At 65.9% G+C, this 21,827-nt stretch overlaps 3 protein-coding genes across 3 annotated transcripts; 1 reads left to right on the top strand and 2 right to left on the bottom strand.

Annotated features, from left to right (window-relative positions):
• Positions 1-5,049: 5,049 nt before the first annotated feature.
• ECEL1 (endothelin converting enzyme like 1) lies at positions 5,050-13,893 on the top strand. The gene is made up of 18 exons (XM_032193693.1): positions 5,050-5,131; positions 6,666-7,519; positions 8,754-8,822; positions 8,894-9,004; positions 9,463-9,555; positions 9,869-9,993; positions 10,309-10,531; positions 10,633-10,731; positions 10,823-10,897; positions 11,310-11,413; positions 11,530-11,588; positions 11,720-11,771; positions 11,895-11,962; positions 12,044-12,168; positions 12,327-12,392; positions 12,549-12,644; positions 13,097-13,173; positions 13,345-13,893. Exons 2-18 carry the CDS (start codon positions 6,776-6,778, stop codon positions 13,442-13,444), a joined length of 2,286 nt encoding a protein of 761 aa, XP_032049584.1. The 5' UTR covers positions 5,050-5,131; positions 6,666-6,775; the 3' UTR covers positions 13,445-13,893.
• Positions 13,894-14,159: 266 nt separating this feature from the next.
• LOC116492742 (intestinal-type alkaline phosphatase-like) lies at positions 14,160-17,148 on the bottom strand. The gene is made up of 11 exons (XM_032193694.1): positions 17,079-17,148; positions 16,441-16,557; positions 16,206-16,321; positions 15,915-16,089; positions 15,635-15,807; positions 15,407-15,541; positions 15,243-15,315; positions 15,021-15,155; positions 14,727-14,918; positions 14,503-14,617; positions 14,160-14,418 (listed from the first exon to the last, which is right to left on the bottom strand). Exons 1-11 carry the CDS (start codon positions 17,146-17,148, stop codon positions 14,160-14,162), a joined length of 1,560 nt encoding a protein of 519 aa, XP_032049585.1.
• Positions 17,149-17,785: 637 nt separating this feature from the next.
• Positions 17,786-20,419, bottom strand: LOC116492509 (intestinal-type alkaline phosphatase-like). The gene is made up of 10 exons (XM_032193278.1): positions 20,260-20,419; positions 19,813-19,928; positions 19,571-19,745; positions 19,308-19,480; positions 19,096-19,230; positions 18,943-19,012; positions 18,724-18,856; positions 18,415-18,608; positions 18,208-18,324; positions 17,786-18,072 (listed from the first exon to the last, which is right to left on the bottom strand). The coding sequence occupies exons 1-10, from the start codon at positions 20,417-20,419 to the stop codon at positions 17,786-17,788; spliced, it is 1,560 nt and encodes a 519-aa protein (XP_032049169.1).
• Between the last annotated feature and the right edge of the window lie 1,408 nt (positions 20,420-21,827).

Raw genomic sequence — 21,827 nt, 5'->3', positions numbered from 1 at the left:
AGCAGCGGGGATTGATTAAAGGCAGCCTCGACCCGCCATCCTCTGTGCCTTTCATTAGGGAAAATTAAATGGGAAGGGGCTGGGGGAGGGGAGCCTTAGGTGCCTGGGCTCCCTGCCTCGAGCTGGAGAAAGGGGGGGGCAGCCCCTTATGGCTGTATGGCAGCCCTTTATGGCTATACGGCACCCCCAGCTGCTGCATGGGGGGGTCCTGCCAGCAAGATGGGGAGGTGATACCAGGAGGGGTTGGTCCCATGGGGCATCACCTTCCCATCGTGGCCCTGTGCCCCCATTCAGCCACTGGGGGGGCTGATAGTGCCCTGACACCCTCCTCGTCCCCTTCCCCAGCTCCTTATGATGCCCCCCCCCTCCCCTTGCCCCGCTGTATTGATTAGGGGAGGGCAGGAAATTGCCTGGGTGACTGGCAATAAATCTATTAGGTGCCTGGCAGGCGGGCAGTGCGCCCGGGAGCTGCCTGATGGATCACTTCCTATTAGCCCTGATGCAGGGGGGGCTGCTTGGGGCCAGGTTGGGGCTGGGGGGGGGGACACACAGCATGGCACAGTTCCCTGTGCCCCCCCCCTTGTCACCATGGTGCTAGCAGGCAGCTCTGCTTGGCCAGAGGCATGGAAAAGCCTTGGGGAGCTGGGTGCTGCTGGGGGGGCTCTGTTGTTCCCCACCTCTTGCAGGGGTTTGTGCCCAAGTTTGAACCCAAATCTCCCCCCCCAGAAGAGGATTTGGGGCTGGAGCTGCTGCCGGCGGCAGGAAATTGGGCACCCCAGGGTGGGCACGGCGCAGCCCCCGGCCCCGGCTGCCCGCTGGGTTTATTTACAAACAGGCGGGAGCTGGCACAGGGCAGCCGGGCACCACCGGGACCCGGCGGCCTATAATGTTAATTATCACCACGTAATTAAAAGCCCATAAAAAAGCCTCACACTTCATTAAATTAAAGCTTCCCTGCACCGTGCCGCTGGGCTCTGGCGGAGTTAACCTTGGCCGTGCCAGGCCCCGGCACTGCCACAGCTGGGGCAGCGGAGAGGTGGGGACCCCCAGCCGGGGGTGTACGACCCCGTGCGGTGTTTTTTTGGGGTGAAGCCTTACTCATACACCCCAATATCACTTTTTATCACAACTGGGCTTGTGCACACGCACTGAGGGAGCATGGCACCGTGTGTGCACACTCTGCACCTGCGGGCACACTGCCACACACAGCGGGACGTGGGTAGGGGGGGCTGGCACGGGCACACACGTGCACACGGAGATGTGCACGCACGCACGCAGCCGCTGCATGGCCAGCCTCGCACACCAGCTCCGGCACACAGCGCCCACTCAGCGCACACCTACACAAACAGCATTTCTTTCCCTCTTCACGCACGCACACCCTCTGCGCCCGCTCCTGCTGCCCGTGCCCATTCTCCTGGTGCCTAAAACCCGCCCAGGGGTGCCCCCTGCACCCAGTCCTGGTGCCCCTCACACTCCCTGCCAGTGGCAGCCCCCAGCAGGGTGGCACCCGCAGCCCTCTGCTTCCCTCTGGGTGCTCCCCAGGCAGGTGCCAGCTTTGTGCCACGGTCACCTTGGCACAACCAAGTCCCCCATGCGTGTGTCAACACCGAGACCACGGTGACTATCACCAGGTGCCAAGTGGGCTATGGGGGTGCTGGTGAGGGCTGTGCATGCACTAGGAGTGTGTGTGTGTGTGCACAAGTGTGGTGCTGTGCTGGCGAGGGGTGTATGTGTGCAGGGGGATGTGTTCACGTGCACTGCGGGGTGTGTGCACGGTGCATTGACGTGCACACCTGAGGTGTGAGAGCACACACCTGGGTGCACACACACACACACACACACACGAGGTGTGCAGGCTTGCACACACGTGTGCCCGGCACTGCCACTGACTGGGGCTGCAGGGGGGCAAGGGGCTGGTGGGTGCCCGCACCCCAGCCCGCGGGGGTGGGCAGACAACGGGGCCTCGGCTATTTCTTGGAAATTTCGCAGCATTCATTTCAGAGCAAATAAAAGCTGTCATTGCTGGAGAAATGATACTGATCGGGGTCTGAAAAGACAGCAAATTACCCGCCTGAAAATGCACCGCTGGAAAAAAATGCATATTAAACACACAAAAAGGCACTTTGCCATCAGCCGCGCTTCCCCCGCCGCTCCAGAATAACCACACTTTACATAATTCTCCCTCTCCACCTCCGAATTAATTTCGCAGACAGAGGCAGAGGCAACCCTGTAACAATAGCGGAGGGGGAGATGAGGAGCCGGTGGGGAGCGGGGCCGGGGGCTGCCTGGGGATGTGTCCAGCCTGGGGGGTGCAGCAGGGCTGGATAATGGGGTGCGAGGGCTGGGTCTGAGGGGGGCCGAGGGGTTTTGTGGGGACCAAGGGGGTTGGGGGACCGAGGAGGTTTGGGAGGATTGGGCAGTGGATGTGGGGTGGACGTGCCCAGCTCTGGGGTTGGGGGCATTGTTCCCGTCCTCCTCCTTTGGCAGCTGGGATTGGGATCACTTGGGGTGGGGTTTGTGGGGGCAGATCTCACCCCAATGGACATGTCTTGGGCCAAATGCTTCCAGCAGGGACAAGCCCTCACCCTGCCATCACTAGGGTGAGCTTAGCACCACAGGTGGGGCACAAACACCCAGCGTGGTGGGGACCCCCAGCACTGCTCCCCCACCAAAGGGACACTGATGCCCCACCAAGGCTGACACCCCAAACTCACACCCTTTAACCCCCCCCCAAGGACCTTTCCACACCGGGCAGGAGGACACCCATGGCTCACGCCTGGCACCGCCATCGGGGAGCGGGTGGCATTTTGGGGGTCCAACGACGGGGGCTTCGGCCAGCGGGCGCTCAGCACCGAGGGGCTGGCAGAGGGGAGGGCGGGTGGCGGAGGTTGGCACCGCGCTGCTTTGCATTTTCAATGACAGACCCATGCCGGGTGCTCGGGAGAGTGGAAAAATCTTATTTGTCACCTGCTGGCGGTGCGCGGAGGCTCCCGCGCCGCGGCTAATCTCGGGGAAAATGAGGATGCCGGCGGGGTGGCCCGTGGGGCTGGCGAGGAGGGGGCTGCTGGGGGTCAGGGTTGGGGGCTGCAGGGCGGGCAGGACCTGGGGGGGGTCCCACCAGCCTGGCCCTGGCCAAAACTGGGTGCGTTGTCACCAGGGCACAGGGCACTGCTGCTGCTTTCGGGGCTGGGTAGCGCTTGTGGGCATCCTGGAACAAACTCCCCGTGCCCTCACCAGCCCAGCCTGCCGATGCTCAGCCCCTTTTTTCTTCTAGCCCAGCTTCAAGAGCAGCTTCTCGCGGTGCCAGCTCCACAGGTTGGCATTGCAGCTCCTCGGGGCACTTGGGACATTTACTCTGGAAAACTGTGCTTGGTGCAGGTGCTGCCTGACCCCCCCGTGCCCACCCACAGGTCCCCATCCCAGGTTTGCTGCACCCTCCCTCCTGCAGCTGCCAGCTCCCCTGGGACGCCGCAGCAACTCTGCGGCCGGCTCAGATTTATCCATTATTTTATATCCACACGCCTTTAATTTTTACAGCCCTGTTGGAGCAATACCCAGGCTGTTAATAACGCTGCCCCCCCCCCCCCTTTCCCGCACGCATCCATCATGCTCCCACCAAGGTGGGTCTGGGCAGGGGGGCTGGGAAAGTACGGGCATGGGGATGCCATCGTGGTGGCACCTGGTGCTGTGCCCCCACCCTTCAGCCTCCCCCAGCAAGCTGGGCACCCCGTTACCCACCCACGAAGCGTCCTGGGGCTGGGTGCTCCTGCACCCTGCTGGTGCTGCTCGGCGTGCCCAAGCTGGAGGCACCTGATGGGGTTCCTGGAGCACGGTGTGTGCCCGGGGAAAGGTCTGCTGCAATGTCGTGAGGCTGTGGATGTGTGTCGGGGTGTGTGTGTGTGTGTATTTTGGGGTGTGTGTGAGTGTGGCAGGGCACGCCTGGCTGTAACGGGAGCTGTACGGCACCACTTGTTGGACGCCGTGTGTGTGGCACAGCGTGCGTGTGCCTGTACTGGTGCGTGTGTCAGCGTGCACAAGCGTGTGCACTGGTGCTAGCACATGTTATTGTGTGCCCAGGGCCAGCCCGTGGTGCTCGCGGGGCAGGACAGACCCAGTGGGTCCCACACCAGCTGAGCCACCCGTCCCCATGCCACGCAGCGTCCCCATGCCACGTGGTGCGTGTAGCACATTACCCACACCCCAAAACTCCCACCCCAGTGCCCAGGAAGACCCAGGCCCCCACCCAGCACCCAGGGCCATGTGGGATGGGGGTGCCAGGGTGCCCAGGAGCACGGCCAGCGGGATGGCTGAGCGGGGACGGGGTCCCTGGCTGCTGCGCGGGGCCGCTGTGGGCAGTGGGATTTGATGGGTTATAAATCTCCTTGCTGGGCCCCCCCGTGGCAGAGCGGCTCACGATATATATGTTGGGGATTTATCTGCAATGCAGTTTAATATTCCCAGACCTTTGCGTGTGTGTGCGTGTGTACGAGTGTGCGTGGCCCCCTCCCCATGCCGCCCCATGCCACCCCCATGCCCACCCTCTCACCTGGAGCCTCCTGGGCTCCCCCTGTCTCCCACCTCCATCTCTCCCCGCCTTGCACCCACCCTGGCAGGCCAGGATGAGCACCCTGGGGTGCACGGACATGGCTGGGGGGTGTCCGAGCGGCTGGGATGCAGCCAGCACAGCCCCCCCAGCCGTGCCCACCCTTGCCCTTCCTGGGTGCCAACCTGCCAGGGGGTGGCAGCAGGGTCCCCGGCCGGTGGGTGCCAAGCTTGGTGGCACTGCCAGCCTTGTGCCAGCACCCCCCCCCGGGGCAGGGGGTCCTGGGGACCCCCCCCCCTTTCCTCCCTCCTTACCCTTCCTCCCCGCCGGCGGGGATGAGGTAAGGCTGGCGGGTGGCACAGGGCTGCTCCATTTGCATAATAATCTCGTTAATGGAGCCTGGCCTGCGGGAGAGCCGGGCTGGAGACGCCACCCCCTCCCCGCCCCGCTGCCTCCCTCCGGCCCCGCCGCTCCTCCAGCCGCGGCGCGGGGCTCGGAGCGGAGCGCGGGGCGCGCAGCCGGACGGCCACCGCCGGGCCAGCCCTCCAGCAGCCCCGGGCAGCCTCCTGACATCCCCCCGGCAAGCCGGTGAGCACCCCCGAGCACCCCCCGAGCATCCCCCGAGCATCCCCGGGCAGCGTCCCCCCGAGCATCCCGGGCGGCATCCCCCAAGCGGCATCCCCCCGGCGGCGTTTTCCCCGAGCGCAGCCCGGAGCAGCCCCCCCGGTGGGGCGGGGAGCAGGAGCTGGGCACCCCCGAGCGCCCCCGGACATCCCGGGGAACATCCCTCGGCGAGCAGCCCCGGGGAGCAGCACGGGGAAGACTCCCCCCTCCCCACCACCACCACCCCCCGAGGCTGGCAGCGAGCATCCCGCGAGCATCCCCCGAGTGATCCAGGCGTTATTCCCGGGGAGCACTTCCCGAGCATCCCTCGAGCGACCCTCGAGGAGCACCGCGGGCAGCATCCCGCCGAGCATCCCCCGAGCATCCTGGGCAGCGCGCCCCGGGCACGCCCGAGCATCCCCGGAGCATCCCCGGAGCATCCTCCCAGCACCCTGGGGACCACCCCGGGGACCGTCCCCCGAGCAGCTCTTGCAGCTCCCCCCAGCACCCCGAGCCCCCCCACCTTGCCGTGCCCGCCACCCACCCCGCAAACTTTCCGGTGGTGGCAGCAGCGCGGCTGCTCTCCGGCACGGGCACCGCCAGGCTGCGGCACCGGGGCACAACTTCACCCAAGTTTTGCGGAGGGAGCGGGGTCTGCAGGGTGCTGGGGGGCCGGGGGACCCTGCCGTAGGGATATCGCCCCCCCCCCCCCCTCCTCCCCGAGCGGCTCTTTGTCCTCAGCGTGTCCTCCCCACACCTGCAAATCCATGTGCAGATCTGCGCTGAGCGAGGAGTGGGGGCTCCTTTTGAAGCCCCCCCCCCCACCCCAATGCCTCCACCCTCTTCTCACGGGCAGAGCTCCCCCCTCCCCAGAGCAGCGACCGCTGGGCACCGGCTAGGGGTGAGGTACTGGGGAGGGGGATTGGGGTGAGGGGGGTGCTGTGAGGTGTCCATAGGGGCCAGACCCCCCCAGACTGGAGCGAACTTCGCGTGCACACCGCGCTGCAACACACTTGGAGGCAACGCAATGCAACACGACCCACCCCAACCCAGTGCAACGCGGCACGGCGCAGGGCGAGACAGCACAACCCGGCGTGCAACAGCCCAAACCAACCCCATACAATGCCTTCTCCCCCCAAAAAAAATCCCCAGGGACCCGCTTACCCTCGCTGCTCACCCCACACAGAGGGGCTGGCAGCCCCGTGCCCCCCTCAGCCCATCAGGTGCGGTGTGGTGCTCCCCAAACCACCCCGGGCACCCACTTGGAGCGGGTGCTGTCCCCACGTCAGGGGGATAAAGCATTGCCAGGGGCTGGGTGGGATCGTGCAGGTGGGACCCTGCCCCATCACCAGGTGGGGGACCGAGGGGACAGCCACGGGGTTGGGCTGCCCCCGAGCTCCCGGCACCAGCGCCACCAGTGCCACCAGCGGGGACGGCGACGTGGGCGATGATGACGGCACGAAGCGATCCCCTCGCTCCTCCCCAAACACCCCTCAACCACCTCCTCTGCCTTTTCCAGGAGCAGCCTGACTCTCCGGGCACCTCCACCGCCTCCAGCATGAACCGGGGAGCACCGGCACCCGTCCCCTGCCTTCCCTGAGCCCCCCGCGCCTGCGGGCAGCCCCGGCCATGGAGAAAACCTACTCGCTGACGGCCCACTACGACGAGTTCCAGGAGGTGAAGTACGTGAGCCGGTACCAGAGCGGCACGCTGCCCAACGGCTTCGCCCTCCAGCTGGGTGCCGGGGCCAAAAAACGGGGCGGGGGGCTGCCACGCTGGAGCCGCCGGGAGATCTGCCTGCTCTCGGGGCTGGTGTTCGCCGCCGGGCTCTGCGTCATCCTGACGTGCATGTTGGTCCTCAAATACCTGGCGGCCGAAGGGGACAGCTACTGCCTGGAGGGCTGCCAGGAGAAGAAGGCCTTCCTGCGGGCGTCCCGCTTCCTCAGCGCTAACATGGACGCCACCATCGACCCCTGCCAGGATTTCTACTCCTTCGCCTGCGGCGGGTGGCTCCGGCGGCACGGCATCCCCGAGGACAAGCTGGTGTACGGCACCATCGGGGCCATCGCCGAGCAGAACGAGGCCAAGCTGCGGGCGCTGCTGAGCCGCCCCGTGCGCCGCCGAGCCCCGGCCTCGGCCGAGAGGAAGGTGAAGGAGTTTTTCCGCTCCTGCTTGGACCGGGCTGAGATCGACCGGCTGGGTCCGCGGCCCATGCTGGAGGTGATCGGGGAGTGCGGCGGCTGGGATGCCTCGCCGGGCCGCGGGGACCTCAACGAGCTGCTCTACAAGACGCAGGGGGTCTACAGCGCCGCCGTGCTCTTCTCGCTCACCGTCAGCCTGGACGACAGGAACACCTCCCGCTACGTCATCCGGGTGAGGGCACCCTGACACCCCCCCGTGGGACGTCCCCCAGCCGGCACCCTGGGGCTGGGGTGGAACCTTTAGGGTGGGGAGGATGCGGGAAGGGATGAGGTGGTGATGGGGTCCCCCCCTCCTGTGCCATCTGAGCCCATCACCCTGGCGTCCTGGCTGCTGTCTGCGCAGGACGGGGCGGTGCTGGCTCTGCGCTGGGTGTCCGTGGCTTTGTGGGCCATCCCCAGCCCTGTCACCCACGTCCCTCGCCCTGTGGTGCCACCAGGGCATTTTGGGGGCTGCTTCTGGGTGGCCAAACCTCGAGCACCCCGGGTGGGCACAGCGGGGGCACAGCAGTGGCAATGGTGGGGACACCATGGGGGGCACCAAGCGGGCATGGTAATGGCACAGCAGTGAGCACAGCGATGGCACGGTGGTGGGCACAGAAGGGACACGGGGTAGGCACAACAGGGACACGGCGAGGATGGCGGTGGCACGGTGGGGACAAGGCGTTGGGCACAATGGGAGCACGGAGCCTCCTGGGTCCCCGTGAGCTGGTGGGGCTGGCACCAAGGGGTATGGGTGTGAGTGTGCGAGCATGAGTGTGAGCGTGCGAGCCGGGGGACAGGGCAGGAGGCCGGCTGTGCGTGTGTACACTAGAGGGAGCGTGTGTCACGGAGAAAGGCTTCGGCTCCGACGGGTGTGATGGGGAAGGCGCGGGTGTGCCAAGGGTGGGGTGCCACGGCGAGGTGTGGGGTGGAGGGGGGGGGAGCGAGGTGGCTCCAACGCCTCGCGTGTGCGTGTGGATGGGTGTGACAGGAGCGTGACAAGTGTGCACGGTGGGTGGGACGGGTTTTTTGTGTGTGTGTGTGCTGCGAGAGGAGGCTGAAGGGTGTTTGGTGGGGGGGTACAGCACGTTTGGTGAAAATTCGAATGTGTGCGTGCACCACCGAGGGGTGTGCGAGAGAAGGGCTGTGGGTGTGATGTGGGGGGGGGTGTGTGCATGAATGGGGTGCTGTGGGGTGTGACACGGGGCAGAAATGTGCAGATGGGTGCACGTGCCTGTGGGTTAATGGGGGTGTCCGTGCGGCACCGCTCATCCCCGTGGAGCATCCTGCACACAGGACTGGGACCGGCTATGGGGTGGGTGTGGGGCCACCATTTGGGGGAGATTGGGGGTGTGTGCAGCCAGGACAGGGCTGGGGGCGCCTCTCTCCCCACCCTCTGCTCACCCCTTGCCCCCATCTCCCCCCAGATTGACCAGGATGGGCTGACGCTGCCCGAGCGGACCCTCTACCTGGGGCAGGATGAGGAGAGCGAGAAGGTGAGGAGCTGGGGGGCTGGGGGACCGGGGGGCGGTGCTGGTGGCACTCACGGAGCTGTCCCTTGGCACAGATCCTGGCTGCATACCGGGTCTTCATGGAGCGGCTGCTCACCCTCCTGGGGGCCGAGCAAGTGGAGCAGAAGGCGCAGGAGATCCTCCAGCTGGAGCAGCACCTCGCCAACGTGAGGGGGGGGGGTGCCTGTCCCAGGCTTTGGGGTGCCCCTTCCCAGCCCTGAGGGACCCCATCCCCTTGGGAACCTTCAATCCCAGCCCCTGGGGACCTTCCCGATCCCAACACCTTGAGGCAGGGCCCCAGGGACCTCATCACCTTGGGGACACCCACGGGATAACCACTTGGGGACCCCCATTCCCCATCCTTGGGAACTTGCTCCAGGCCCTTGAGGACACCGTGCCCAAATCTTGGGGAACCCCAATCCCAGGCTTGGGGGACCTCCATGCATGGTCCTTGGTACCTCAGCTCCTTAGGGTCCTCATGCCCAGCCCCACAAAGGATGTGGACCAGCAGCCCCTCATGCCCTAGTGCTGTGCCCATCCCCGTGCCACCCCTGGGGGGGGTAGTGGGGAGGTGACAATGGGGAGGTGACAGTAGGGAGGTGACAGCCGTGCCCACCCCGTGCAGATCACGGTGTCCGAGTACGACGACGTGCGGAGGGATGTCAGCTCCATGTACCACAAAGTCACCCTGGGCGAGCTGCAGCGCATCACCCCCACGGTGCGTCCCCCCTGCCCACCCCCTGCCACCCCCATCTCCCACCTGCCCTGCGCCCCGTGTTTGTCCCTGTCCCATGTCCCCAGGGCTGTCCTGTATCCCCTATAAGAAGCACAACCCCGTAGTGCCATGCCCCAGTATCCCAAGAAACATCCCCCACTGACCCCATGGATAAATGTGCTCCGGATGGCGACGGCTCCATCCTGTACTGCCCTGGCTGCTGGGGGCAGCACCAGGAGCAGGTGTGACCCCATGGGAAGGGGAGGGGGGAGGCTGAAAGCCTGGTGGCACGGGGGTGACGTGCCCACCCTGCCAGCTCAAGTGGAAGCGCTTGCTGGACCGCATCTTCCACGACAACTTCTCGGAGGATGAGGAGGTGGTGCTGCTGGCCACCGACTACATGCACAAGGTGTCCGACCTCATCCGCGTGACGCCCAGCAGGTGAGGGGGGCTGGCACCTCCGTGCCCAGCTTTGGAAAGGGGTGGTGATGGGGTAGGTACGGAGGGGAGCTGTGGAAGGACCCCCCAAAATGCCCCACGAGGCCAGGCAGGACATGGCGAGCCCTGGGGAAGCTCCTGCTGGAGGGCACCACCAAGCTCCTGGGTCCCCAAGAGACCCATCACCGTGCCTGCTGCGGGGACGTGCACGGTGCCACCACCCCCTCCATCCCTGGGCCCCACGGGATGCGGCCACCCCAAGCCTGGCACGAGCAGGGAGGTGCCCAGGAGGGGCCTGATCCTGCCCCACGTCACCAGGATCCTCCACAACTACATGCTGTGGCGCATCGTGGTGGTGCTGAGCGAGCACCTCTCCACCCCGTTCCGCGACGCCATCCACGAGCTCTCCAAGGAGATGGAGGGCAACGAGAAGCAGCTGGAGCCGGGCAAGGTCTGCCTGAGCCAGGCCAACAAGCACTTCGGCATGGCCCTGGGCGCCCTCTTCGTCGAGGAGTACTTCTCCTCCGCCAGCAAGGCCAAGGTAGGCGCCCTCCCGGCCCCTTTCCCGGGTGCTCCCCTGCACCCCTGAGGGCTGGAGGGTGGCCAGGACGCCGTGGTAGCATCAGCGGTGCCCCGCTGTAGGTGCAGCAGCTGGTGGAGGACATCAAATACATCCTGGACCAGCGCCTGGATGAGCTGGACTGGATGGACGAGGAGACGCGGAGAGCGGCCAGGGCCAAGGTGGCAGCCCCCAGCGTGCCCCCCGGGCCTTGTCCCCGTGTGGGGGAACGGGGCACGGGGACCCTGACCCCGCTGCCTGCTCTGCCCCCAGCTCCAGTACATGATGGTGATGATCGGGTACCCCGACTTCCTGCTGAAACCAGAGGCCATCGACAAGGAGTATGAGGCAAGGGGGGGCCCGGGGCCGTGTGGTGAGGGGGTGATGAGCCCTACACCTCATTAGGGCTCCAGGTAGATCATGGTGGGGAGACACCACCCCAAAAGGAGCCAGGACACAAGCCCACCGCTTGCATGGGCACAGCCACGTGGGCAGAGCCACGCTGTCCCATCCCCACATTGCTCCCTCACCCTACCCCTGATGGTCTGGGGTCCCCAAAGAGGTAACGGGGACACGGTGACCCCTGCAGACCCCCCACCCCAGTGTGAGGGGCCACATCCAGCCCCTGGCCACAACCCCACATCCTCCGTCCCCACGGCTCATGGGGGTGGGACGACGCCCCGGCACTGCTCCCCAGCCTCAGGGGGATGGATTTTGGGGGCTGGTGTCCCCCTCGACGTGGCCGTGTCCCCCCCCCCAGTTTGAGGTGGACGAGAAGACCTACTTCAAGAACATCCTCAACAGCATCGCCTTCAGCATCAGGCTCTCGGTGAAGAAGATCCGCCAGGAGGTGGACAAGTCCGCGTGGGTATTGCTTCACCTGGGGGGGGACACGGGGACATTGGGGTGCCCCCGGCTGTGCGAGGGGGTGGCATTTCCCCGTCCTTACGTGTCCCCAGCACTTCCATCTCTCCTTGCAGGTGGCTGCTGCCCCCCCAGGCACTCAATGCCTACTACCTGCCCAACAAGAACCAGATGGGTGAGGCATTGCCTGGGGGGGAGAATGGGTTTAGGGGGCATGATGTGGGGTCCCCTGGTGCCAGGGGGTGCTGAGGGGGTGGGATTGGGGCCGGATTGTCCCCTCCCTGCAATGCTGTCCTGTGTCCCCAGTGTTCCCCGCCGGCATCCTGCAGCCGACTCTCTACGACCCCGAGTTCCCACAGTGAGTGTGGGGCTGGGGGCGGGGGGGAGGAAACATGGATGGGTTTGGGGAATGGGACAGGTCTTGGGGTGACCGCCACCCCTGCCAGCATTGTGTTCACCCCCAATTTTGTCCCCCCGACAGGTCACTGAACTACGGTGGGATCGGCACCATCATCGGGCACGAGCTGACCCACGGCTACGACGACTGGGGTGAGTGACCCCCAACCTGCTGGGGGTACTGGGGGGGGGTACTGGGGACACTGGGGGCACCACGGGTGGCGCTGCCTGCAGGGGGGCAGTACGACCGGCACGGGAACCTGGTGCACTGGTGGACGGAGACGTCCTACAGCAAGTTCCTGAAGAAGGCGCAGTGCATCGTCAACCTCTACGACAACTTCACTGTCTACAACCAGCGGGTGAGATCCCCCCCCCAGAAGTGACAGAGCCCAAAAAACTCCTCACACCTCATCTGGGAACACCCCCGGGGCCCTGGGTGGGGGACACCGAGGCACAGCAGCCTTGGTGCCCCCGCGGGGACATCGCTGCTTACGCCGTGCTGCTCCTCTTTGGGCAGGTGAACGGCAAACACACGCTGGGGGAGAACATCGCTGACATGGGGGGGCTCAAGCTCGCCTACTACGTGAGTGTCCCCCACCCCGGGGTGTCACAGCCCCCGCAGGGCCACGGGGCTGCTGCGGATGCCACCGATACCGAGGGTGGCCGTGCCTGCTGGGGGGCACGGGGCTTTTTTGGAGCCCGCCCCCCAGCCATGCTGAGGGCACCCCGTGTCCTGCAGGCCTACCAGAAGTGGGTGCGGGAGCACGGCCCCGAGCACCCCCTGCACCACCTGAAGTACACCCACGACCAGCTCTTCTTCATCGCCTTCGCCCAGGTGAGCCGGTGCCCACGGCCACCAGCGGGTCCCCGCCTGGGTCCTGGGCTCTGTGGGTGCCCCCGGTGCAGGGCTCAGCCCCACAGGACCACCCCACACCGTCCCTGTGCTCTTGGGAACCCTACAGTGACAGCCACGTGCCCCCCATTAACAAATGGATGTGAGCTTCAGGGCACCCCACAATCAGGCAGCCCACAGCCTCAGGGAACCCTACAAAAACAAGCGTGCCTGTTCAATAACAAACATGCCCCTATGCTCGCCCAGCCCATCCATACCTCATATGTAGGCTCAGGGAGACCCCACAACAACAAACACCACCAGGGCACCCCTGCCCTCACCCCCAGCAGCCAGAAGGGCCACCCCGGCGGGTGCCCAGGGCCCTGGGGTTCCCAGCGGGTGCCAGAACCCAGGGTGTCCCCCTGGTCTCACCCATGGGACCTTCCTCCCCCCAGAACTGGTGCATCAAGCGGCGATCCCAGTCCATCTACCTGCAGGTGCTGACAGACAAGCACGCCCCGGAGCACTACAGGTACCGGCCCCAAAACGGGGGCACGGTGGGCGCCAGCCCTCCTGGTGGCTGCCAGCTGGGGCGGGCAGGGCTGGGGGTGCTGGGGTGAGGGGCAGGGTCCTCGGTGGGCATCCCCATTGTGGGGGTGCCCAGCTCTGAGCTGTGTCCCCCTCCCCCATTTGGCCCCGGCAGGGTCCTGGGCAGCGTCTCGCAGTTTGAGGAGTTTGGCCGCGTTTTCCACTGCCCCAAGAACTCGCCCATGAACCCGGCGCACAAGTGCTCGGTGTGGTGAGGCCGCTGTCCCCGCGGGCTGGCACCCTCCCGGTCCCCATCCCTGCCCGGGTGCCACCCTCTGCCTGCCCCCCTCTCCAGGCACATTTTGGGGCACCCCCAAAATATTCACCTGCCACAGGGGGTGCCAAGGCAGAGGAGCCCCCTTGGGTTGGGAGTATGAGCTCCCCACCCACGGGACCCTCTCGTCCGCCTCCCCAAACCCTTCCCCACACCCAGCTGCTCAGGGCAGGGAGGGTGACCCAGGGGTGCTGCGGGGCTGTCCCATGCCAAAAGTCCCCCACTCAGTGCTTGTCCCTGTGCCAGCCCCGTCCCATCCCCATCAGCCCCACCACCGGGGTGGGCTGGGGGCCGGGGCGATGCCAGCCTGCCTGGGGGCATGGGGACATGGACACGCGCTGTATTTTTCACTGCTGTTTCTGGTCAATAAAGCACTGGATATGCCAGGGGTGCACGGGGCCGTGGATGGGGACGGGTGGCAGTGGGCACCGACCATGGTGGGGAGATGCAGGGGGCAGGAGCATCCTCCCCAAACTCACAGCACCCTCATGGTGCAGACACCTGCATGATTTTCCGCCGCATCTCCTACCACCTCCTGCCTTTATTAAACATCAAGCACGGGGATTTGGCACCCTGCAGCCACCAAAGAGCCCCAGGGCACGGGGATGGGAGGCTGTGGGTCTGGCAGAGCCCGCGGGCACCACAGGGCCACGGGGTCAGTAGAAGAGGGGCAGGAACAGGGCAGGAAGGAGCATGGCCAGGGGGGTGGCGTGGGCTGTGGGCGCGGCATTGCGCTGGCGGCAGTCGGTGTAGGGCTCGAGGCAGGCGGCGTAGGCCATGACGTGGGCGATGTAGGTCTGCTCCTGCACCCCGTGGAAGAGGTGGGCCATGGGGCCCTTGGCCATGATGGCCACGTCCTCGCCCCCGTGGGACTCCGAGGAGAGGGGCACAGCGGACTCCTGCTTGTAGTCGTAACTCTCTGAAGGGGGGTGGAGAAAGGGGGTGAGCGGGGTGGTGGGCCCCATCCCCACCCTACAACCCCACCACGGCCCCGAGTGCTCACCGATGATGGTGTCATTCAGTTCAGTCCTGTTGCCGCCCAAGTAGCCCGGCCCGTTCCCATAGAGGATGGACGTGTAGCTCTTCGAGTCAGTGGCTTTTAGGGGGGCCAGGCCTGGGGAGAGGAAAACGGGGAGCGGGTTTTCAGCCCTGAAACTCCCCACATCACCACCCCGGAGCAGACAGCACCCGGCGCGGGGCTGTCCCTGCTCTCGGTGCCCTACCGAAGATGGAGGTGCCACGCAGGAGGTAGCCACCGAAGGAGAAGACGTGCGAGTGGTCGGCGGTGACCACGGTGAGAGTGTCTGCCTCGTCGGTCAGGCTGCTCGCCTTGCTGATGGCGTGGTCAAACTCCACCGCTTCCATCAGCGCCCTCTTGGCCATGCCTTCGTGGTGCCCGTGGTCGATCCTGCCGCCTGCAGACGGGTGCCCGTGGGGGATCAGGAACCACCACAACCCCGCAGCACCCCGCAAGGTGGGCCCTGCTACCCACCTGGGGAATCCCAGCCCCGACTGACCTTCCACGAAGAGGTAGAAGCCCTTGGGGTTCCTGCTCAGGATGGTGATCGCCGCCTCTGTCATCTCGCTGAGCGATGGGTCCAGGGTTTTGTTGCGCAACGGCTCATACTTCATGTCCATGGGCTCGAAGAGACCTGGCAACGGGGACACGGTTGGAACAGCCTCGGCACCTTACAGTGTCCCAGTGGCTGCCACGTCCTGGCGCAGGGGATATGTGTTACCCATCAAATAATTCACGTTGGGGTCCGCAACAGCCTCCATCAGCTCCGTCCTGTTCCAGACGTAGCGGGCGCCCTGCGGGTGAGTCCCGGAGGGATCAGTGATGCCTGGCCCCATGCCTGGAGGGGGCGGTGGGCAGAGGACTGTCCCCCTCCACGTCACCCACCTGCCGTTCTTTCAGCCACGTGTTGATGAGGTTCTCCGTGTCATTGCGCATCCCCCTTTCACTTTCTTCAGTGGGATACTCAGGGTCTGGCGTCCCCGCGGGGGTCATGTATTTCCGACCGCCCCCCAGGATCACCTGGAGGGGACGAGACAGGCACAATGTTCACAGCAATGTCCGGAGCGGGGGGGGGGATCTTCCCCTACTTCCCCCTCGTGGCTGGGCACTCACATGGATGTCCACGTTGTGCACCAGCTGCCAGGCGATGTCCTTGCAGCCCTGATTGATGGCCTCCGGGGGCATGCTGGCATCCGCGTACCAGTTGCGGTCCACCACGTGCGCGTAGGTCCCCGAGGGCGACGCGTGCTGCACCCGCGTGGTCGTCACAATGCCCACCGACTTCCCTGTCCCACCAGACCCCACCATGGAGCCCCACACCATCGGGATGCTCGCCGCGGGCAGCCCCCGGCGTGACGTCCCTTCTCCCCACCGCCCCGTGCCCCCACGGTACCAGCATTGCGGGCTCGCTCCAGCACCGAGATCACCTCGTTGCCCTTCGTGGTGTTGCACTGGTTGTGGCGGGCAGCGGCGCTCACCCCTATTGTATTGTAGTTGGTCTTCACCCCGCACAGGTAGGCTGTGGCCGTGGCTGCGCTGTCGGGGACCTGCCGGTCCACGCTGTACGTCTGCAAAGGACACGCAGAGCTCGCTGGCACCCCTTGTACTCGCTCGTGTGCCCAAGGTGTGCTCCTGCACCCATGGGCATCACTGTGGCCCCACACTCCGCACCCACGGGACTTACCTTGGAGAGAGCCGTGTAGGGGAAAGAATCCAGGAAAAGGGGGGTCTCAGGACCCAGCTTCCCCTGCAACTGCCCGTTTAGGATCCGGGCGGCTGTGATGCTGGGGATCCCGAAACCTGGGTGAGCGGGGAGGGATGTGGTCAGCCTCCAGACCAGGCTCCCCCCCCTGCTCCCCGCTCCGTGGTGTGCCGGCTGTGGTGGCAGCCTGCCCGATGGCGGTGCCAGCAGGACTCACCATCCCCGAGGAAGATGATGAGGTTTTTGGCTTCGTTTGTCCTGGGCTGGATCTTGAAGCTGGCCTCGATGGCCGCGGCTGCCTGCTTGTTCCAGAAGGATGGGTCCTCCTCCTCGGCTGGGAGGGGGCAGCACCCGTCAGCCCCAGGGCACCCAGTCCTGGGCGTCCCCGTGCTGGGGTCTCTGCTGGGTTCCCACCCATAGAAAGACCCCCACGGAGGAGAGGGTGCACGAATCCCATGGGTCAGGGTGCTGGTAAAGGTGGGGGGAGCCCACGCAGGCTGCACCCACCCAGGAAGGCGGCGGGGTGCCAAGAAAAAGGGATGCAATGGGAGGAACCGGCTGCCAAGTGGGATGGGGACAAATACACAGGGGTAAAGGGGCTACAGGCACCTCACACAGCCCCTCCTTGGCCCAAAACCAGCAGGACCCTAACCCCACAGGGGGAAACCAGCTCAAGGTCCCCCAAAAAGCAGAGAGAACCCCTGCTAAGCCTCCCAGCTCCCCTCCACAAACCCTGCACTTTGGCCAGCACCAGGGCAGACAGGATGGCACCACACATCCCGGGACACCCGCTGCAGCCAGCCAGCTGCCTGTCCCCATCCCTGTCCCTGTCCCCATCCTTGTCCCTGTCCCTACCTGGGATGACAGCAGCACCGAGCTCTGCCCAGAGCCCCAGGCAGAGGGCAAGGGGGGCCAGGAGCCTCATGGTGGGATCTGGGCACCTGCAACCCTCACGGTCGGAGCCTGCCTTTCTTGTAGACTTTGGGGAAGGGACTTTGGACTAGGGTCAATCTTGGTGAGGTTCAGCCTTTCTCATATAGCCTGGCACCCTGCCAGCTGGTTGGCACAAAGGCCGTGGGGATGGGCCACCGGCACCTCATTGTCACCCTACCTTATTGCTGGGGCGGGGGGACACCGAGTGCAACCAGAGGGACTCGCGGTGCTCCTGGCAGCTCCGCTCTTGGCCAGCACTTCCCAGAGCAATAAATTCACGGATGAGGACTGAAATTCCCCACGCAACCTTTGCTGGGACAGGACCTTGTGCCGGGCTGTGCCTTAGCATCTCGAAGCTGTGCAGACTCCCTCCTTCATCCCTAGGGGGACGTGGCAGCCCCTCACCCTTGCTTCATCTCCTCCTTCACCCTCAATGCCAGTCCCAGGGGGAATAAGGGGCCGCAACCTGGGGAAACTGAGGCAGGGGGCAGCTCCTTAGGAGGCAGCCACAGCTGCAAACCCTCACAAGGCAGATGAAGACAAACAGCCCGTGTTTTATTGCATCCCTCGAGCCCAGCCACAGCAGGGACCGGGCAGCCCGGGTTGAAGCAGGGCTCGGTGGGGGTCTCTCAGCCCCCCGCCATGTGGGCAGCCACGCAGAGGGCCAGGAGGGCGAACAGGGACTGGGGGGAGCCCTGGGTGCCGCGGGAGGCCCTGCGGGGTGCCCTGCACCGGGGCTCAGCGGAGTAGGGCTCGAGGCAGGCGGCGTAGGCCATGGCGTGGGCGATGTAGTGCTGCTCCTGCACCCCGTGGAAGAGGTGGGCCATGGGGCCCTGGGCCAGCACCACCACGTCCTCCCCGCTGTGGGTCTCCAAGTCGAGGGGCACGGCCGCCTGCTGCCTGTAGTCCTTGTCCTCTGTTGGGGAGGGGAGCAGGAGAAATGGGGCTGGGGGCAGCTGCAGTGACACCCCAGTGACACCCGAGCCACGTGGTGGCACCGGTGCCCATAGGACGTTGCCCCCCACCCCGTTATCCCCCAGCAGGCCCCTACCCACAGCGGGGAGGCTGGCGGCTGGGCGGCCCCCGTCACGGATGCTGTATCCTGGCCCATTGCCGTAGAGGATGCTGGTGTAGGCTCGCTTGTCCTTGGCCTTCTTGGGGGCCAGCCCTGGCACAGGGAGCAGGAAAGGGCACTGTCACCCTCAGGCTCAGCCCCCGGTGGGAGCAGGGATGCCCGGCGCTTGTCCCCGGGTCCCACCGAAGATGGAGGAGCCGCGCAGGGTGTTGCCCCCGAAGCTGAAGACGTGGGAGTGATCGGCTGTCACCACGGTCAGGGTGTCGGAGGGCGCCGTCAGCTCCCCGGCCCGCGCCACCGCCCGGTCCAGCATGACGGCCTCCATCAGCGCCTGCTTGGCCCGGCCGCTGTGGTGGCCGTGGTCGATCCTGCCGCCTGCACGGGGAACGGGGCCGTCACCGCCTCACCACCACCCCCGTCCCGGTCCCCTGGAGCACCCGCCCGCTGCCGGGCCCCTCTCCTGCCCCCCACCCAGGGTGCCCGGACTCATCTTCCACGAAGAGGAAGAAGCCGTTGGGGTTCCTGCGCAGGATGCGGATGGCTTTGTCAGTCATCTCCACGATGGAGGGGTCCGTGGAGGCGTTGCGGTTCAGCTCGAACTTCATGTCCTTGGGCTCGAAGAGGCCTGGAAGGGGGGAGAGCAGGACCAGGGGCTGCTTTGTGCCCACGCCAGGGTGACGTTGTCAGCGGTGAAGGCAGAGATGCTCTTACCCATGAGGTGGCTCACGGAGTCCTCATCGACCGCATCCAGGCCCTTCTTGTCCCAGACGTAGCGGGCGCCCTGGCAGCGAGAGGAGAGCTGATGGCGATGGCACGAGCTCCGTGCCCAACGATGGTGATGGCACCGCGTCCCCTCCACGGTACCTGCTTGGTGCTGAGCCACTCGGCCACCAAGTCGCGCCCGTCCCTCCTGGTGCCGTTCTGAGCCGGGTCCTCCGGGTATTCGGGGTCTGGGGTCCCTCTGGGTGTCATATACGCCCGCCCGCCACCCAGGATCACCTGCAGGGAGCGGGGAGCTGCCAACGGCACTGGGGGCAGAGCATCGAGGAGCACAGCCCCCTCCTGCTATCGCTCACATTGATGTCCGTGTTGTGCACCAGCTGGTGGGCGATGTCCTTGCAGCCGTCCCGCAACGCCTCCTTGGGCATGTCGGCGTCGGCGTACCAGCTCCGGCTGACCGAGTGCGCGTAGGCTGCCCCGGGGGACGCGTGCTGCACCCGCGTGGTCGTCACGATGCCTACGGACTTGCCTGCAGCACGGGACAGGGTTGAAAGGGAGGGAACCCTGTCCGTGCCGTGCAGGGCTCTGTGATGGGATTGTCCCGTCCCCCCCCCCGTACCCGCCAGCCTGGCCCGGTGCAGGACGGAGTCCACCTCGTTGCCAAAAGTGGTGCGGCATTTGCCGTAGGCGGCCGCCCCGCTCAGCCCCAGCGTCTTAGCGTTGGTCTTCACCCCGCAGAGGTAGGCAGTGCCCGTGCCGGCGCTGTCGGGCACCTGCCGGTCGATGGTGTAGGTCTGTAGGAAAGCGGGGGTGAGCAGGGACTGGGGAAGCACGGCTGCCCCCCGGCGCTGCCCCTCTCACCTTGGCTAAGGCCACGTGGGGAAAGGTCTCCATGGCCAAGACGCTCTCCTCGCCCGAGCCGCCGGCCAGCTGCCCCTTGTAGATCCGAGCTGCCGACACCGTGGGCAGCCCCATGCCTGCGGGTGCGGGTGACAAAGGGCTGGGGCTGGGGACAGTCCCCTCCTCCCCAGAAAATGCCCAGGGTTGGCCACGGCCACCCATTTTGGGAGGAGGTGACCTGCCAGCCCCGTCCTCTCGCCAGCAGCTTGAGGACAGCTTTGTCCTCCGGGTGCTGCTGAGCCCAGCCCCATGGGGGTCACACCACCCGGTGTCCTGGTGTCACCGTCCCCAAGGCTCTGGGAGAGGCCGTGGTGGCCCTGGGACAGCCGAGGGGAAGATGACAGATGGGAAAATGCTGCATTCACGGGAGGGCACACGTCCTGCAAGCCCCCAGCCCCGGGCACTCACCGTCACCCACGAAGAGGATGATGTTTTTGGCTCTCTGGGCAGCCGGCTGCAAAGCCAGAGCTGCCTCCAGCCTCCTCCTGGCTCCTTCGTTCCAGTAGCCCGGGGTCTTCTCGGCGTCTGGAGGCAAGAGCAGAGCTGGGGACTTGCAGGGCCCCCCCATGTTCCCAACCCCATCCCTCACAGCCCCCTTCAAGCTCTCACCTGAGGCCGCGGCAGCGAGCGGGGCGAGGAGGAGGAGGAGGAGGAGGAGGCAGGTCCCAGGGGACAGCGGCCGTCCCATGCTGCCCACCCCGGGTCCCTCCCTGAAGGCCACCTGTGTCCAGGGCAGGGGGGGGACAGCCCTTTATGGCCCTGCCCTGTCCCGCCGGAGGGCTGAGCCCCCTGCTGCGGGTGAGCCGATGGGCTGATAACATTCAGGGACAGCTCCCAGCCCTGCCCTCCCCCGTGTCCCCAGCCTTCCCTGGGGGCACCCGTTGCCCCCCTGGCGAGGCAGGACCTCCAACCTGCCCCCGGGGAGCTGGGTGGCCCTGGGGCAGGAGGGGTCCCCTGCCGATTTCTTTATTATCCAATTTTTGGTTCCCTGGGCGAGTACCTGGGGATCCCCAGCAAGGAGCAGGGAGGAGGGGACCCTGGGACAGGCAGGGCAAAGGGCTGTTTTTGCAGACACGCTGGGCTGGGCTGGATTGGTCTCGTTTCCCAGAGAGACAGCCCGAGGAGGGGACGCTGGACTGAAGGGTAGGGGAGGACACCTTGCTGTCGGTGTCAGTGTCCTCAGGTTCCCTCTCCCTGGGGAAAAACCATCCCGTGGTGCCAGAGGCACAGCTCGGTGGGGCAGGAGAGCAGAAAACCCGCAGAGGAACGGACTGCTGTGACCCCCAACCCTTGTCAGCATTTTGGGAGAGGAGACACAGGGATGCCAGGGTCGTGGCACACGGATGCACCCTTTATTCCAGCCCCTGGTATCACAAGGCACCGTGACAGCTCTCTAGGCACGTGCTGTACCCAGCCCTGATCCACCCCAGGGCCCAATCACCCATCCTGCCGCGGGTAACCTGTGCTCAGCCAGATCCCTGCTGCGGCAAGAGGCGCTTGTGCCCGTGCCAGGGCCTCATCTGTCACCACTGATGATGCGGAGCAAAGTGCGGTGCCTGTGCTCCTTCCCTGCCTGGCACCATGCAGCCGCTCCCTCTCCCAGAAATCGATCCCTCCATCGGTCGCTGCCTGGCCCACGGGGTGATGACACGGAGGCTGAGGGCGCAGCGAGCACCACGGGGATGGTGTGGCAGACGGATGAAGCGCCCCACAGAGCCGTCCTCAGCAGATGCAGCTGTGGCTCCCTGGGCTGCCTCGAGTGCCTGGGATGTCCCCGACGGGGGAGGAAGGCAGCTGAAGGGCTGTGTGTGTGTTAGGAAGGATGCAGCTGCTTTCACCCATGAACCTAAACCGTCCTGCAGCCCGGTGCCAACCTGCGGTCGCGGGGAGCATCGGCTCCGGGGGGCTGGCGTGGAACCGCGTGGGTTGGGGACACCGGGACCAAGAGACATTGGAGCTGGGCTGTGAGAGCTGGG

Source organism: Aythya fuligula, chromosome 9 (assembly GCF_009819795.1).
Source record: "Aythya fuligula isolate bAytFul2 chromosome 9, bAytFul2.pri, whole genome shotgun sequence".
NCBI lineage: Eukaryota > Metazoa > Chordata > Aves > Anseriformes > Anatidae > Aythya > Aythya fuligula.
The sequence above is the reverse complement of the archived record's forward strand: the minus strand, read 5'-3'. Positions and strand labels throughout refer to the sequence as shown.